This window comes from Callithrix jacchus, chromosome 7, assembly GCF_049354715.1.
Source record: "Callithrix jacchus isolate 240 chromosome 7, calJac240_pri, whole genome shotgun sequence".
NCBI classification, from domain to species: domain Eukaryota; kingdom Metazoa; phylum Chordata; class Mammalia; order Primates; family Cebidae; genus Callithrix; species Callithrix jacchus.
The window spans coordinates 12,813,943-12,830,453 of record NC_133508.1 but is presented as its reverse complement, the minus strand read 5'-3'; the positions used below and the strand labels follow the sequence as shown (position 1 = coordinate 12,830,453).

The 16,511-nt window shown below is 36.9% G+C and overlaps 1 protein-coding gene across 50 annotated transcripts in view; it reads left to right on the top strand.

Annotated features, from left to right (window-relative positions):
• ZMYND11 (zinc finger MYND-type containing 11) overlaps positions 1 to 16,511 on the top strand; it is a 127,551-nt gene that overhangs the window by 58,134 nt on the left and 52,906 nt on the right. For 16 of the 50 annotated variants that reach the window (XM_078329421.1, XM_078329445.1, XM_078329442.1 and 13 more), the window contains one exon: positions 12,119 to 12,213. The exons of the other annotated variants lie outside the window; for them this stretch is intronic. In XM_078329421.1, coding sequence (XP_078185547.1) covers positions 12,149 to 12,213 — 65 coding nt within the window. In that variant the 5' untranslated portion in view covers positions 12,119 to 12,148. The remainder of the gene's footprint in view (positions 1 to 12,118; positions 12,214 to 16,511) is intronic. 50 annotated transcript variants of the gene reach the window in all.

Genomic DNA, 16,511 nt, shown 5'->3' with positions numbered 1-16,511 from the left:
ATAAGTATAGTCTGCAGTGAGTTTTTTCCAGCATGCCAAATTCTTATGACCTTGCCTTGGGTTGTTGTCTAGCTATTTTCATGTGTTTCGCATTTCCTTGCAGTTCTATGAAGGAAACGTACAAGGCACATAAAAGAATAAACCAGTAATAGCAAATAGGAGAGGGTCAGTACTGCAGATTGGAGTCTATCAGTTTACAACACTGTAGGCCTTATTTGAGGGGATAGTCAGTGTGATAATGTTTCGGATGCCTTGTGAAGGGTACAGAAATAAACAGGCCTTGGTAGTTGGATGGGATTTGACAAGGCAGAGAGGTGAGTCAAAGCATAGACTGTCTGGATCAAGCAGTGGGACTGTAGGGCTTAAGGGAAAGTGGATAAAAAGGCAGAATGAGTGAGACTAGCGGGGTTGTTAACGGTAGCATTGAAAGTTCTATCCTGTAGTGAGAGGGGAATAGCAAAATTTTTTGAATGTAGAAATGATAAAAGTAAAACACAGTCATTTTTTTTCCACTACAGCTGGATTGACTCAAGTCTGTCTGTTCTGGCCTGGGTTTTCGTCCTTATGACTTCCTTGCCTGTTTTGCCAGCCCCCAGGTTTGCTAGTCTGTTTCTTCCCATCATTAGTGTTAGAGATGTTTCTCAAAGACATTATCAGATTGGTCCACTGTTGCAAACCTTTTTCTGCTGCCCATGAAGTCCACATTCCCAGGCAAAGGTGTTGCTGTCTCAGCCTACCTCTTCTGCACATCCTCCTGCAGTTCCCCACTCTCCTTATGCTCTGGTTGGGCTCTCGCTGGCCCTCAGATCTGCAGTTCTCATGCTCTACCTGGGATGCTCTTCCCAGACTCCTCTTTCAAGTGTTATCTCTTGACACCTCTAAGTAAACATAATTCTGTAGGTTACTTTTCTAAATTTTAGGCCTTATTGTGCTCTTAAAATTATTTTGATTTCCTTGTTATTGATAACAATTCTCTTTGGATTTCCTCATTATTGATAAAGTTCAAATAACTGAGCAAGGCATTTGTACAAAGCTCTTTACGATGAGATCCTGACATTTCTTTCTTCTTCTTATTTTGTTTTAATATATTTTATTACACTTTAGGTTCTGGGGTAAATGTGCAGAACATGCGGGATTGTTGCATAGGTACATACATGGCAATGAAGTTTGCTGCCTCCATCCCTGCCACCTGTATCTGGCATTTCTCCCCATGTTATCCCTCCCCAACTCCCTACACGCTTCTGTCCTTCCTCTAGTCCCCCACAACAGACCCCAATGTGTGATGCTCCCCTCCCTGTGTCCATGTGTTCTCATTGTTCAACACCCGCCTGTGAGTGAGAACAAGCGGTGTTTGATTTTCTGTACTTGTGTCAGTTTGCTGAGAATGATAGTTTCCAGATTCATCCATGTCCCTACAAAGGACACTAACTCTTCATTTTTTATGGCTGCATAGTTTTCCATGGTATATATGTGCCACAATTTCCTTGTCCAAATCGATGGGCATTTGGGTTGGTTCCAGGTCTTTGCTATTGTAATCAGTTCCACAATGAACAAACATGTACATGTGTCTTTATAATAGAACGATTTATAATCCTTTGGATATATACCCAGTAATGCGATTGCTGGGTCAAATGGAATTTCTATTTCTAGGTCCTTGAGGAATCACCACACTGTCTTCCACAATGTTTGAACTAATGTACACTCCCACCAACAGTGTAAAAGTGTTCCTATTTCTCTACATCCTCTCCAGCATCTGTTGTCTCCAGATTTTGTAATGATCTCCATTCTAACTGATGTGAGATGGTATCTCAATGTAGTTTTGATTTGCATTTCTCTAATGAGCAGTGATGATGAGCATTTTTTCATATGTTTGTTGGCCTCATCTGTGTCTTCTTTTGTAAAGTATGTGTTCATATCCTTTGCCCACTTTTGAATGGGCTTGTTTTTTTCTCGTAAATTTGTTGTAGTTCTTTGTAGATTCTGGATATCAGTGCTTTGTCAGATGGGTAGTTTGCAAAAATTTTTCCCGATTCTGTTGGTTGCTGGTTCACTCTAATGATTGTTTCTTTTGCTTCAGAAGCTCTGGAGTTTAATTAGATCCCATTTGCCTATTTTGGCTTTTGTTGCCAATGCTTTTGGTGTTTTAGTCAAAGTCTTGCCTATGCCTATGTCCTGAATGCTTTTGCCTAGGTTTTCTTCTAGGGTTTTTATGGTGATAGGTCTTGTGTTTAGATCTTTAATCCACTGGAGTTAATTTTAGTTTAAGGTGTCGGGAAGGGGTCCAGTTTCTGCTTTCTGCACATGGCTAGCCAGTTTTCCCAACACCACTTATTAAACAGGGAATCCTTTCCCCATTGCTTGTTTTTGTCAGGTTTGTCAAAGATCAGGTGGTTGTAGATGTGTGGTGTTGTCTTCAAGGCCTCTGTTCTGTGCCATTGGTCTATATCTCTGATTTATTACCAGTACTATGCTGTTTTGATTACTGTAGCCTTGTATAGTTTGAAGTCAGGTAGGGTAATGCCTCTAGCTTTGTTCTTTTTGCTTAGAATTGACTTGGTTATGCGGGCTCTCTTTTGGTTCCAAATGAAGTTTAATGTGATTGTTTTCTAGTTCTGTGAAGAGGGTCATAGGTAGCTTGATAGGGATAGCGTTGAATCTATAAATTACTTTGGGCAGTATGGCCATTTTCACAATATTGATGCTTCATAACCAGGAACATGGGATGTTTTTCCATCTGTTTATGTCCTCTCTTATTTCCTTGAGCAGTGGTTTATGGTTCTCCTTGAAAAGATCCTTTGCATCCTTTGTTAGTTGTATTCCTAAGTATTTTATTCTTTGTAGCGGTTGTGAATGGCAGTTTGTTCTTGATTTGGCTCTCTTTAAGTCTGTTATTGGTATATAGGAATGCTTGTGATTTCTGCACATTGATTCTTCTTTTCATACCCAGTGTCTCCCTACTCATTGTTTCATCTGATGAGACTATTCTCAATTGCCTGAGCACTTTATGGATTCTTCATTTTGTATTTTTCCTTCATCAATGGACAAAATCATACCCATTCTTTTAGGATCCAACTCAAATCTCCTTTGAGATTTTGAGACATTCCTCATTATATTCAAGCCCATTTTCCTTTCTCTTTGTTCCCTTAATAATATATATACAATTTGATTTCATTATTTATTAGTTTCTTAGGACTTTTGAAGAACATTCTGCTTCCTTTCGGTGGTGAGCGCCTTAAGGGTAGGGTGTGTATCTTTTCTATCTTTGTATCTTAGTGTGAGGCATAGTAATTGGGACATTAATAATAATAAATATTCAGCTGTGTAAACTGTAGAAGTGGTTTGAAGGAGGGTTATAATAATTGATAACATTAAATGAGTCATTTTGTGAAAAACACTGCTTTATATAATTATTTAATTTACACAACTCTGTGAGGTATGTTGGCATGACTCTCATATTGCTGCAAAGATAAACCTTAGGTAGGTAAAATGGATTCCCCAAAGTCAGTGGCAGAACTAAAATTTTAATATAGGTCTACCTGATATTGAAGTCCAAGCTCTTAAACATTAAATGTTTCCTTCTGGTGTTTTAATGGATTTATATTTTTATCTTTGGAAACTTTGAAGTTTTCAAAACATGATCATCTGCATGGAACTAACACATTATCTCATGTCATCCTCACAACAACTGTGAGGTTTAAGTTAGGCCCACCTTATAGGTAGGGAATGTGAGGCTATCAGGGTAAATTATTTAGCCCAGGCTACGTGTTAGAATTAGGAAGAACCTAATGCTTCATAATGTATTCTGAAATACTAAAATAATTCTATTGCTGGGCATAGTGGCTCACTCCTATAATCCCAGCACTTTGGGAGGCCGAGGTGGGTGGATCACGAGGTCAAGAGATCGAGACCATCCTGGTCAACGAGGTGAAACCCCATCTTTACTAAAAATACAAAACTTAGCTGGGCATGGTGGGACGCGCCTGTAGTCCCAGCTACTCGAGAGGCTGAGGCAGGAGAATTGCTTGAACCCAGAAGGTGGAGGTTGCGGTGAGCCGAGATCGTGCCATTGCACTCCAGTCTGGGTAACAGCGAAACTCCATCTCAAAAAAAAAAAAAAGGAAAGAAAAAAAAATAATAATTCTATTGATGAAGGAGCCATAAAAATGCCATTTTAGGTTTTGAAGTTTATTACTCTTTGTTCCATGCATTTTGAAATATTTGTTTGCCATGAAATATTTTTATTTCTAAAAGTAACATAAACATTATAACTTGGAAAATAGAAAACAGAAAAATAACCCTCTATAATTTATCTATTTGAATTAAAATCAGATACTTACTTTGATCTTTTTTCCTCATTCATTTTCCTATATGTGGGTGTAGTCGCAGCCTCATTCAGCCTTTTTTTATGTCATTGCTTGGCCACCATAAGTTATTACTCATAGTGGTTGCACAATGCACAGTTGCATCTGGCAAGACTGCGCTGTAACATGATCTGCAAAGGAGGAGAAACAAGATGAGTGAACATTTGTTATATGACTTACCCCCAAAAAACCAGCACGTAGTTAACTTTACTAATTTTACTTTGTAGATAGGCAAATTGAGATACAGTGAGGTTAACTGACTTGTCCAAAGTTATACAGCTAGCCAGTTGGAGAACTGGTGTCTGTGGGCAAATCTGTGTGACTTTGCAGGCCATGCTTCTCCACTCTGCTTTCATGGTGCTTCCATGTGTCATCTGTTAAATTCTTTTAACAACACTAAGTATTCCAGTTATACAAGTAACAAGGTGAGAGCTTAGAGGGGGTAAATCATGCTAAGTAGCAGAAGCTACTTATTTAAGTATCAGGTGTGAGGCACTTGACTACATTTTGCATCTGTGATATCATTTAGCTCTTACTGCAGCCTTGTAATGTTGCCTGCCTTCTGACCATCATGCTGCCAGTGTTACAGTCTAGGATAACCTGGATGTTTTCAGGTTTTTCATTGTGTTCCATATCTCGGTATTGTAACTTTTCCCCATGTTTTGAATTACTTCCTTACCATGGACACTCAGGATGTCTTCAGTTTCCTTCCACCATAAATTACTATGCATTGCCCATCTTTTCAGTACCACAGATGACACTACAAAGAATTTTTTGGTCTATCAAACAGAATTCCTCCTTGATCAGGGTATGCATGTAGGTGCCTAATCCGACTGAGCTCTCAAGAAAAGGGGTACCTCCGTCTTCATGCTGGGTGGCACTGTGCATAAGGGGTTTTATTTTCCTGCGTATCTGTGTTTGCATGATGCTATTCAGTTGCCCACATTTTGTCACTCAGATAGATGTTTGAACTTGTATTTCTGTATCTGCTAATGAGTTTAGGCAGCTCTTGGTTTTCTTAAAGGTTTTAGGCTTCCTTTTCTGTGAGTTCCTGTTATTCTCTGCCCATTTTCCACTGGGATATTATCTTTTTTCGTGGATTTACAGGTGCTCTTCTATTCCAAACATTAATTCTTTTATGCTTTGTAAACGTCTTTTCTCATTGTGTCATCTGTTTAACTTTTTCCATAGTTTCATTTATTGAACAGAAATTTCAAATTTTGAAATGATCATATTCAATTTCTTCTGCTATTTTATGCTTTTGAAATTTTATTTAAGAAGTCCTTCTCCTTAAGAAGGCTACAGAATATTCCCTACATTTTCTTTTAATTTTATAGTTTTATCATTTGCAGATAGGTCTGCAATCCACCTGTAGTTCTCTTTTTATATGGTAGATAAGGATCTACTTTACCTTACTATCTTTTGTTTCACTCCAAAGTCTGCCTTCTTCTTTAGGGTTTAAACTTGAAAATCAAAAACTCTTTTGGGAGATATTTTAGGGGCCCTTACAGCATTCCATGTACTTTAATTTTTTATTAGCATACCCTTATTTGTCTGCCCTCCACTCCTACAACCTCTTTATATGGAATAAGGATCTCTTTTGGGTATGGGATATCCCAAATACCTAAAACTAGTGACTGGCATGTGACATTCACTCAACAGTCTTCAACGATGTTTGTTGAGTGCTAGGTGAATGTAGGCTTTTTTCCTGCAGCTAGCCAGTCATTCTAACAAAACCTTGAAATCCTTAATAGCAGAGCTATTATTAACTGGCTGTTTATTAACTGGCTGCGTTTTCTTGAGGAAGACATTTCCTTCCTCTGTAAATTAATGCCCTGTGTAGCCACCATCTCAATCAAGATTATAGGAAGATTTCATCACCCAGAAAGTTCTTTGTACTCCTTTGTACTCCCTTCAGCTCTCTTCCATCATTGCTTTGCCTATGGTCACTGTGATTAGCTTTGCCTGTTTTAGAATTTTATAAGAATGGAAACATTATTTTCCATGATTAGCTTTTCTTGGTCGGCATGTTTTGTGATTCATGTGCTACATATATTGGTAGTTTGTTTTTATTGCTGAGTAGTATTTCATTGTGTGGATATACCACAATGTTAAACATCTATTAATCTACTGGAGGGATATTTGGGGTGGTTTTTTTGCAGGGAGATAGGGTCTCGCTCTGTTACCCAGGCTGGAGTGCAGTGGCACAATCTTGGCTTACTACAGCCTCAACCTCCTGGGTGCTCAAGCAATCCTCCCAGTTCAGCCTCTTGAGTAGCTGGGACTACAAGTGTATGCCACTATCACCATGCCTGGCTAATTTTTTTTTGTAGAGTTGGTATTTCTCTATGTTGCCCAGGCTGGTCTTGGTGATCCACCCACCTCAGCCTCCCAAAGTGCTGGGACTACAGGTGTGAGCCTCCACACTTGGCCGGTGTTTTCATTAGGAGGCAGTTATGGCAAAAGCTACAATATGCTTTCATGTACAGGTGTAGGCATATGTTTTGAGAAATGCCTAGGAGTGGAATCACTAGACTATATGATAAGTGTATGTTTAACTTTATTAGAGGTGGCAAAACTATTATCCAAAGTGACTGTTCTGCGTTTCCAGTTGCAATCTATGAGAATTCCAAGTTTTCCACGTTCTCTGCAACACCTGGTATTGTCAGTTTTTAAAAGTTTTAATCATTCCACTGGATTTGTGGTGGCATCTCCTAGTGGCTAAAATTTGCATTTCCCTGTTAAAAGCGCGCATATATATATATATATATATATTTTTTTTTTTTTTTTTAATTGTAATTTAGGTTCTGGGGTACATGTGCAGATAATGCAAGATTGTTGCATAGGTACATACATGACAAGGTGGTTTGCTGCCTTCATCCCCCCATCACCTATAGCTGGTATTTCTCCCCTCATTATCCCTTCCCACCCTCCCCACCCCCGTCCCTCTGCTAGCACCCCCCCCACTGACTCCAGTGTGTGATGCTCCCCTCCCTATGTCCAAATGTTCTAATTGTTCAATACCCACCTGTGAGTGATAACATACAATGTTTGGTTTTCTGTTCTTGTGTCAGTTTGCTGAGAATGATGGTTTCCAGATTCATCCATGTCCCTATGAAGGACACAAACTCATTGTTTTTTATGGCTGCATAGTATTCCATGATGTATATGTGCCACATTTTCTTTATCCAGTCTCTTGATGATGGACATTTGGGTTGGTTCCAGGTCTTTGCTATTGTAAACAGTGCTGCAGTGAACATATGTGTGCATGTGTCTTTATAATAGAACGATTTATAATTCTTTGGGTATATACCCAGTAATGGAATTGCTGGGTCTAATGGTATTTCTATTTCTATGTCCTTGAGGAATCACCACACTGTCTTCCACAATGGTTGAACTAATTTACACTCCCACCAACAGTGTAAAAGTGTTCCTATTTCTCCATATCCTCTCCAGCATCTGTTGTCTCCAGATTTTGTGATGATCGCCATTCTAACTGGTGTGAGATGGTATCTCAATGTAGTTTTGATTTGCATTTCTCCAATGACCAGTGGTGATGAGCATTTTTTCATATGTTTGCTGGCCTCATCTATATCTTCTTTTGTAAAGTGTCTTTTCATATCCTTTGCCCACTTTTGAGAATGGGTTTGTTTGTTTTTTTCCTTGTAAATCTGTTTTAGTTCTTTGCAGATTCTGGATATTAGCCCTTTGTCAGATGGGTAGATGGCAAAAAATTTTTTCCCATTCTGTTCATTGCCAGTTCACTCTAATGATTGTTTCCTTTGCTGTACAGAAGCTCTGGAGTTTAATTAGATCCCATTTATCTATTTTGGCTTGTTGCCATTGCTTTTGGTGTTTTAGCCATGAAGTCTTCGCCTGTGCCCATGTCCTGAATGGTTGTGCCTAGGTTTTCTTCTAGGGTATTTATGGTGTTAGGTCTTATGTTTAAGTCTTTAATCCATCTGGAGTTAATTTTAGTGTGAGGTGTCAGGAAAGGGTCCAGTTTCTGCTTTCTGCACATGGCTAGCCAGTTTTCCCAACACCATTTATTAAACAGGGAATCCTTTCCCCATTGCTTGTTTTTGTCAGGTTTGTCAAAGATCAGATGGTTGTAGATGTATGGTGTTGCTTCTCAGGCCTCTTTTCTGTTCCATTGGTCTGTGTCTCTGTTTTGGTACCAGTACCATGCTGTTTTGATTACTGTGGCCTTGTAGTATAGTTTGAAGTCACATAGTATGATGCGTCCAGCTTTGTTCTTTTTGCTTGAGATTGACTTGGCTATGCGGGCTCTCTTTTGGTTCCATATGACGTTTAAGGTGGTTTTTTCCAGTTCTATGAAGAAGGCCATAGGTAGCTTGTTGGGGATAGCATTGAATCTATAAATTACTTTGGGCAGTATGGCCATTTTCACGATGTTGATTCTTCCCAACCATGAGCGTGGGATGTTTTTCCATCTGTTCGTGTCCTCTCCTATTTCATTGAGCAATGGTTTGTAGTCCTCCTTGAAGAGGTCCTTTACATCCTTTGTTAGTTGTATTCGTAGGTATTTTATTCTCTTTGTAGCAATTGTGTACGGGAGTTCACTTTTGATTTGGCTCTCTGTCAGTTATTAGTGTATAGAAATGATTGTGATTTCTGCACATTGATTTTATATACTGAAACTTTGCTGAAGTTGCTTATCAGTTTCAGGAGATTTTGAGCTGAGAAAATGGGGTTTTTTAAATGTACAATCATGTCATCTGCGAATAGAGACAATTTGACTTCCTCTCTTTCTATTTAAATACGCTTTATTCCTTGCTCTTGCCTGATCGCCCTGGCTAGAACTTCTAATACTATATGGAATATGAGTGGTGAGAGAAGGCATCCTTGTCTTGTGCCAAATTTCAAAGGGAAAAAAGCATATTTTATTGTACTTATTGACCAATTATAACTTCTTTCACAAAGTATTCAAATTTATTTCAGGAATACTGAAGTGCTCTATATATATTCCAGATACAGGTTCACTCACAGACCTGCAAGTCTAGAGTTCTGGAAGGATATAATGGAGGAAATGAGGAACAATCCACATTTATAGAGATACTGGCTAAAAACTTTCTGAAATTACTGAAAGCTAGTAATACTGAATCCAGGAAGCCTATTGCAGACCAAATTTAAAATGATATCCACATTTAGCTGTATTGTAAAAACTGCAGTATTTACTCTAGGTAAAGAGAAGATCTTAAGTGTAGCCAGTAGATTTTTAAAAAGACATCATGTACTTAGACTCACAAACTGACTTCTGAACTGCAGTAATGGAGTCCAAATGACTGTGAAGTAATAGTTTAGTGTATGTTAAGAAACAATAACTGTCAGCCTAAATTTATTTACTTTTCAAGGAGGAAATTCAAATAAAGACTTTTATAGACAAATAACATTTGAGAGAAAAGAAGTTCTCAGACAGAAAAAAATGAAGTGAAAGTTCTGAAATACAAGAATTAATGAGCAAATACTTAATAAATATGTGGTTAAAATTTAAAACATTAACTATAAAAAATCAAAATATTTAAGTTGTGAAAAAAAGGCTAGTGGAACCATAATAATGATCATTGACAGTAGAATGGATAGTCATATTTGTATAGCAGACTATTATACTACAGTAAAAATATAGCCTCACACGTCAGTATGGGTTAATTTCAAATATATAATATTAAGAAAGTAATAAAATTACAAAATTACACACGCAGTATGTATGATTCCATTTCTGTAAACTTCAGAAACAGACAACACTGAACAGCATATTTTTAAGGGATAAGTATACATAGGGGCTAACAGGATGAAGACACAAAAGGGGAAATGGTGAACACAAAATGAGGGACAGTGGTAACCAGCAGTGGGGGTTAGTGCCACCAGGATGGGCACGTTCTAGGGGCTTTTGTTAGAGTTGGTTTCTGCTTTCTTACCTAACATGGGAGGTGACTTAGCTGGTGTTTGTCTTATTATTCACACTACACATATTTTAAAATCATTTGTTATATGTGTAATTTCTACATTGAAAAATTTAAACCAAGAAGTAGTAAATGCGAGGCATAGAAGTTTGTTGGGGAAAAGAGATGATACAGACGGGTAAGGAAGGCGGGGCATATAACTGAGAAGGATTAATTGCTCTGCGTTTTCTAATCACTGTTGAACTGTTAGCAGTGCTTTCCTTCTGTTCCCTGTGTATCTCAATCACATTCAGGTGTATTGATGACCATTACACTGTTTTAGGTAATTCATTACATTCAGCAGTAATTATAATAATTTACATCAACTGTTTCTTGTTGGCTGTTTCTCTTTTCTTCTACTGAAGACTTTTCTGTGCCAGATTATCAAAATGCAAAGGATGTCCTGATTACATGGAAATTACATTATTCACATGCTGCTCTCTTCTAAACATTTCTGGTAATACTATAGAAAGTTTTTTCTGCTAAGTATTGTTGTGAGTAGAATTCAATTTAGTGTTATCCAGAGGAATTTTATATAGAACTGAAAGAGAAGACCTAGTTATTTTGTTTTTAATTATTTTTCTCCAACAAACTGGATAAAGTATATAATTTTATTATGACCATTTTTATAATTGAGTTAAAAATAAAAATGGAAGTTTTTAAGATGTATATAATTGTAAAAGACATATTTCAATTTTTAACTATACAACTTATTTTGAAGGAAAATCCATTCAACAAAATTGGTAGGTTATATATCATAAAATTTGCTAATCATTGAAATTTTGTCCTAGAGTTCTGTTAAAATAGATTGTGTACTAATATAGTAAGAAGCATTGTACAAATAAAGTTAGATTTAGTTTGGGCTAATAAATGAATATAAAAAGAAAAATATAACATTTTAAATATTGGAATTCAATTTTAATGTAAAAATTTGAAACATCATGTTTCATTATAAGACATTGATTAATTCATATTTTCAACTGCTGGGAAACAGAAAAGGAGGTAAGAGAATGTCTGAAACAGGGATAAGTGTAAAAGGGGAACTATTAATAGTTCTGCCAGTACAGCATGTAAGCACAGCAGTCCAGGAAGCACAGGGAGTCCCCCTTTTATCGTGAAGGAAGAATGGAGAGTGGAATGCTTTTAGTTAGTGTTCATGCACTCGTGGGCATTGTATTAATGTATGTGTATCAATACATATACACAGTTTATTTTATTGGAACTTCTTTTGTTTCAAAAATATTTTGGGGACAATTAGAAAAAAATATAAAGTTATTTATATCGGAAGGGGATGAGTTATTTATATCGGAATAGGATGAGGAAAAGGACAATGAAGTTTAGTGTATGAAATAGAGCCACGAGTAAAGCTACTATAAGAAAGACTCCTGTGAAGTCTGACAGCTTGTCAAGGATATGTTGCCAATTTGACTTTCCGTTTTCTGGTAGCTAATACAAAGGAGAAGCCTCAACATTTTAGTAATGTCCGTAAAGCAAGTCAGTAACCTAGGTAAAGCATAGCTATTTCTAGTTGTACTTAACCCAGAAAGAAAGTTTTAGAGTTCAGCAAGTTAACAATTTTCTAATAGCTGCAAAGTGCATGTCACTTTGCAGAGTGTAGTCCTGTAGAGTGTAGCCCTATGTCTTAAGTCATGGTTGAGATTTCAGAGGCAATTTTAATTGAAATGTTATTGTTATAAAGAGTATGCCAAAACAGTACTCTGCTGTTACTTTTACTCTTTTTTTCCAACTACAAAGGAAATTGACTATCAAACTTACAATATATTTCAATTTCAGATGTGAAACAACTACATTATTCTTGAACCTATGGTGATTTTTGCATCATTACACAGATATGTCATTTTCATTAGTTGTATCATTGTTATAAACTGGTAAGTAAGTTTTTAAAAAGTTGTTAAATTTGGGGATAGGTCTAATTTAATAATTTTAAAAATTGAGCAAGTTGTAAAATATATAATTCATAATGACTGAAATTGAGGTTTTAAATTAAAAATATTTTCTTTTTACAAAATGGAACCAATGTTCATAAAATAAGTAGTTACATGTGTCACAGTAAAAATGTTATTTTCTCCCCAAGTGAAAACTTTGCCCATTATTTGAAGGGGTATCTAGGGCTCCACTTAGCTTTAAAATAACTAAATGTTTTACTTTTTCAGTTTAAATACAGTCACTACATAAATGATAGAGATCAAAATCTAGTGTAATTATTTACAGTGTAACATTTGGGATAATCATAATAGAGACTTTTTAAAAGAAGTAGAATACCTTTACTATTAATAATTGAAAGGAAGGGGTTTTTTTTGGTTAATCCCTATGTAATCTTTACAGTGTATCTATATTCAGCAAATACTGTAAATTATTCTTTAATTCAGAAATAAGGGAAATCAAGACTCAGCAGTTATAGTTAAATGGTTCATAGTTTGAGTATTATGAATACTAAAATATTTCACCTCTCCTTGTTGGCATTTTTTCTAGATAGTTGCTGCAGGTCCATGAGAAGTAGTTCTGTGCCTGGTATTTAGATAGTGGGGCAGAACTGGAAAGAAGGATTATTATACTCTTGCCTAGGACTTTACAAACAAATAGTTATTTGGATATTGCATGTTCTTTCAACTCCCATATGACTTTTTATTAATTGTTTGCCATGTATCTATTTCAAATACAGACTAAAGAGAGATAGGCTCTAGGATGATGATGTCTGATGCACCACCAATTTCAGATCCCTTAATCAAATCAGGAATTGAGATGATTGAAGCTGGGGTTTTAGTGCATATGAGGACCAATATCTTTGTAGGTTAGCTTTAAGCATAGTCTCTCCAGGATCATAACCTAGTCTGTGGGTTTTTGCCAAGGCTCCTTTTCTTTGTGCGCCTGAATTACAGTTTTTGTCTCCCTGTCCCCATGAGATTGTTGAAAGCTCTGCCTAGCTTCTGAGCCTCTCATTGCCTTTTCCAAAATTGGCAGATGCTCCTAAATGAATTATTTTTCAGTATTTTCATTGGTTTTTCTAGTTTTCATTGTAAGGATTGATCTGAACAACCCAATAAACTATTATTGGTAACAGAACACACAGAAAATGTTCTCTCTCTCTCTCTTTCTTTCTCTGTATGTATGTATGTATGTGCATATATTATATTAAATCTTATCACTATGAACATTTTCTCATAGCATAGTTGTTTTTTTTTTTGGGAGTCAGTGTCGCCCAGGCAGAAATTCAGTGGTGCAGTCACAGCTCTCTGCAGCCTTGACTTTCTGGGCTCAAGTGGTCCTCCCACATCAGTTCCTGCTTAACGGGGACTACAGGTGCATGCCACCATGCTTGGCTAATTTTTTTTTTTTATTTTTTTATAGAGACAGGGTCCTACTATGCTGTCCAGCTCGTCTCAAAATCCTGGGCTCAAGTGACCCTCCTGCCTCAGCCTCCTAAAGTGCTGGGATTATGGGCCTGCGCCACTGTGGCCAGCCACAATATTGTTTTTAGAAGCATTAATTTTATTAACTAGTAATCTGTCGAGTGGATATACTACAACTGATTTTACTAGTATTAACTTTTAGTTCCTTTTTAACTATAAAATTTTATGATGTGGAGAACTTTTTTTTTTGAGACAGGGTCTTGCTCTGTCATCCAGGCTGGAGTGCAGTAGTGGGATCATAGCTCACTGCAGCCTTGACCTCCTGGGCTCAAGCAATCCTCTCACCTCAGCCTCCTGAGTAGTTGGGACTACAGGTGTGCACTACCTTGCCTGGCTAAAAAAGAAAATACCTTAGATTTTCTAAAAGGGTCACCACTTCACTGACCCATAAGAATGATGAATACACCCCATTTCCTTTTCTAAAACACTCTAACAGAGGTTTTGGCAGGGAGGGGAGGGCTCAAGTTAGGGTAAGTTGGGACTATAGACATGCACTGCAGTGGCTGACAAATATATATATATATATTTATTTTTAGAGACAGGGTCTTGGTATATATATTGTCCATGCCGGTCTTGAACTGCTGAGCTCAAGTGATCTGCTCACCTTGTCCTCCCAAAGTGCTGAGATTATAAGCATGAGCCACCACACCTGGCTGGGAACATTTTTCTATTAATACATAAGTCCTGTGCCCCATCTTAAGTTATTTACTTAGAAGTAGAATGGCTGTCAAGTGACAGGATTATTTGTAATGTTATTGATGTGTAATGCTGAACTGCTTTCTAGAAAGGGCTTTCAATAGCGGTATATTGAGGGTGGCTGTCTTGATGCCTCTTTAATTGAGGATAATTATTTTAAATATCTTGCTGATTTAAGAGGGAAAAATAGTTTTCCTGTTGTTTTAGTTTCACATTTTTAGACTGTAAGCTTTTTGTCATATTTGTCATAAATGTCTTTCCAGTTTATTTTCTTTTAATTTGCAGAATGGAAATTAGTGATAATTGCTTCAGAGGCAAGAAAAAATGAGTTTCAGATGTTTGTGTGATAAAGAAATTCAGTATTTCTAATCCAATCAGATATTTTGGATTTCTACCTCTGTTACTTCCATAGCATTTATACTCATAAAGTCTTTTGACATCAAGATACAAGATCAATATTGATTTAAATTTCTATCTTGAATTTTATGATTCTGATATTTGCAGTCCCCTGAGCCAGTACACTGAGCCGGTTGGGGGCCATGAGGTACTGAAATTGGGGGACAGTCCTGAGTCTTAAGGCATTTGTCCAGCTTACCTAGAATACACTTAAACTTATGTTACCGTCAACATTGCAAAAGGCCTCTAGACTCCACAGCGGTGTGAACCTGTTTATGAGGGACAAGAAGACATCACAGGCATCTGTTGTTTTTGTTGACAGAAAACACATCACTGCATTCTGTGGTGATTCGTTCTTCCACTGGTTGTGGCTGTTTTTATACTGTTTTTATTAATGTGCTCATTTCCCAATATATTCATTTCAAATGAGATGGCAGAAGTTTCTGAGATTGAATCATTGTTAGAAGGCTTTAAGGTAGGTAATTACTTTCAGGAAATTAATGAGATTTCTTACTTTGTAAAAATGTTAAATAATCAGTGGCTGTTACCATGAAACAAATACACATGTATATGTATTTGTCTTGGAACTTTCAGAATAATCTCAGTGGAGGGAAAATAATGTAGGGCCCTGTGGCTTGTGGCTTGGAGGCACTTGAGTGCTCCGCAACCCAGGGACGCTTGCACCCTGGGAGAGAAGGGAGCACTCTGGGGCGCCAGATGGTGGAAAGTTGTGGGAATGGAAATGGGTGGGGTGGGAGAACATGAGAAGGAAGTTATTGAAAATGGTCAGAGAAATTGAATGTATACTTAAATATTAGACATTTACATGCCATTTTGTGACTTATGCTATTAAGTAAAATTAAAATAGCAGACTAGAAGGCCATTATAAGTGTATCTTAAACCCAAATTGCTATGTTTTCTCTTTATTGGAAGAAGAAAACTTCTTGTTATAGATTAAGTAGTTTATAAGAAAATGAGAGACCTGGCGTATCCTTTGCCTGAATTACTAACAAACATATTTTCACGTGATGCAAACCTGCCTAAGTACTTGATGATCTAAGAAAATGAATAATGAATTGGGACCCATTGTTATATTTGAGGTATCGTATCAATCACTCAACCTTCAGAGTTTATTATTAATTCAAGAAAATCTTAAAATATGTTTGGCCTCTAATGTGCAGTAGGATCACATTACTCCCCTATATACTTAATATTTATGTGTTCTGGCTCAGTTTAACCATTTGCTTTACTTTTGAAGAAAAATAGGCATGAATCTCTTTGAATTTATTTCTTAAGAACATGGCAATATATGTATTTTTAAAGAATCAAAGAGTGAGCAGGAAAATATAAATTCATCACATTTAGACATTACTTTGAGCTTGTATTTCTTGACGCCACCATTATAAATAAGGAACACATGTTCTTAGCCCTTAGATAACACTTTTAATATGTACAAGATTAGTTATTTTTATTATTTTTTTGAGGTGGAGTTTTGCTTTTGTTGCCCAGGCTGGAGTGCAATGGCGTGATCTCAGCTCTCCCGGGTTCAAGCATTTCTCCTTCCTCAGCCTCCCAAGTGACTGGGATTACAGGCATGCACCACCATGCCCAGCTAATTTTGTATTTTTAGTAGAGATGGGGTTTCTCCATGTTGAGGCTGGTCT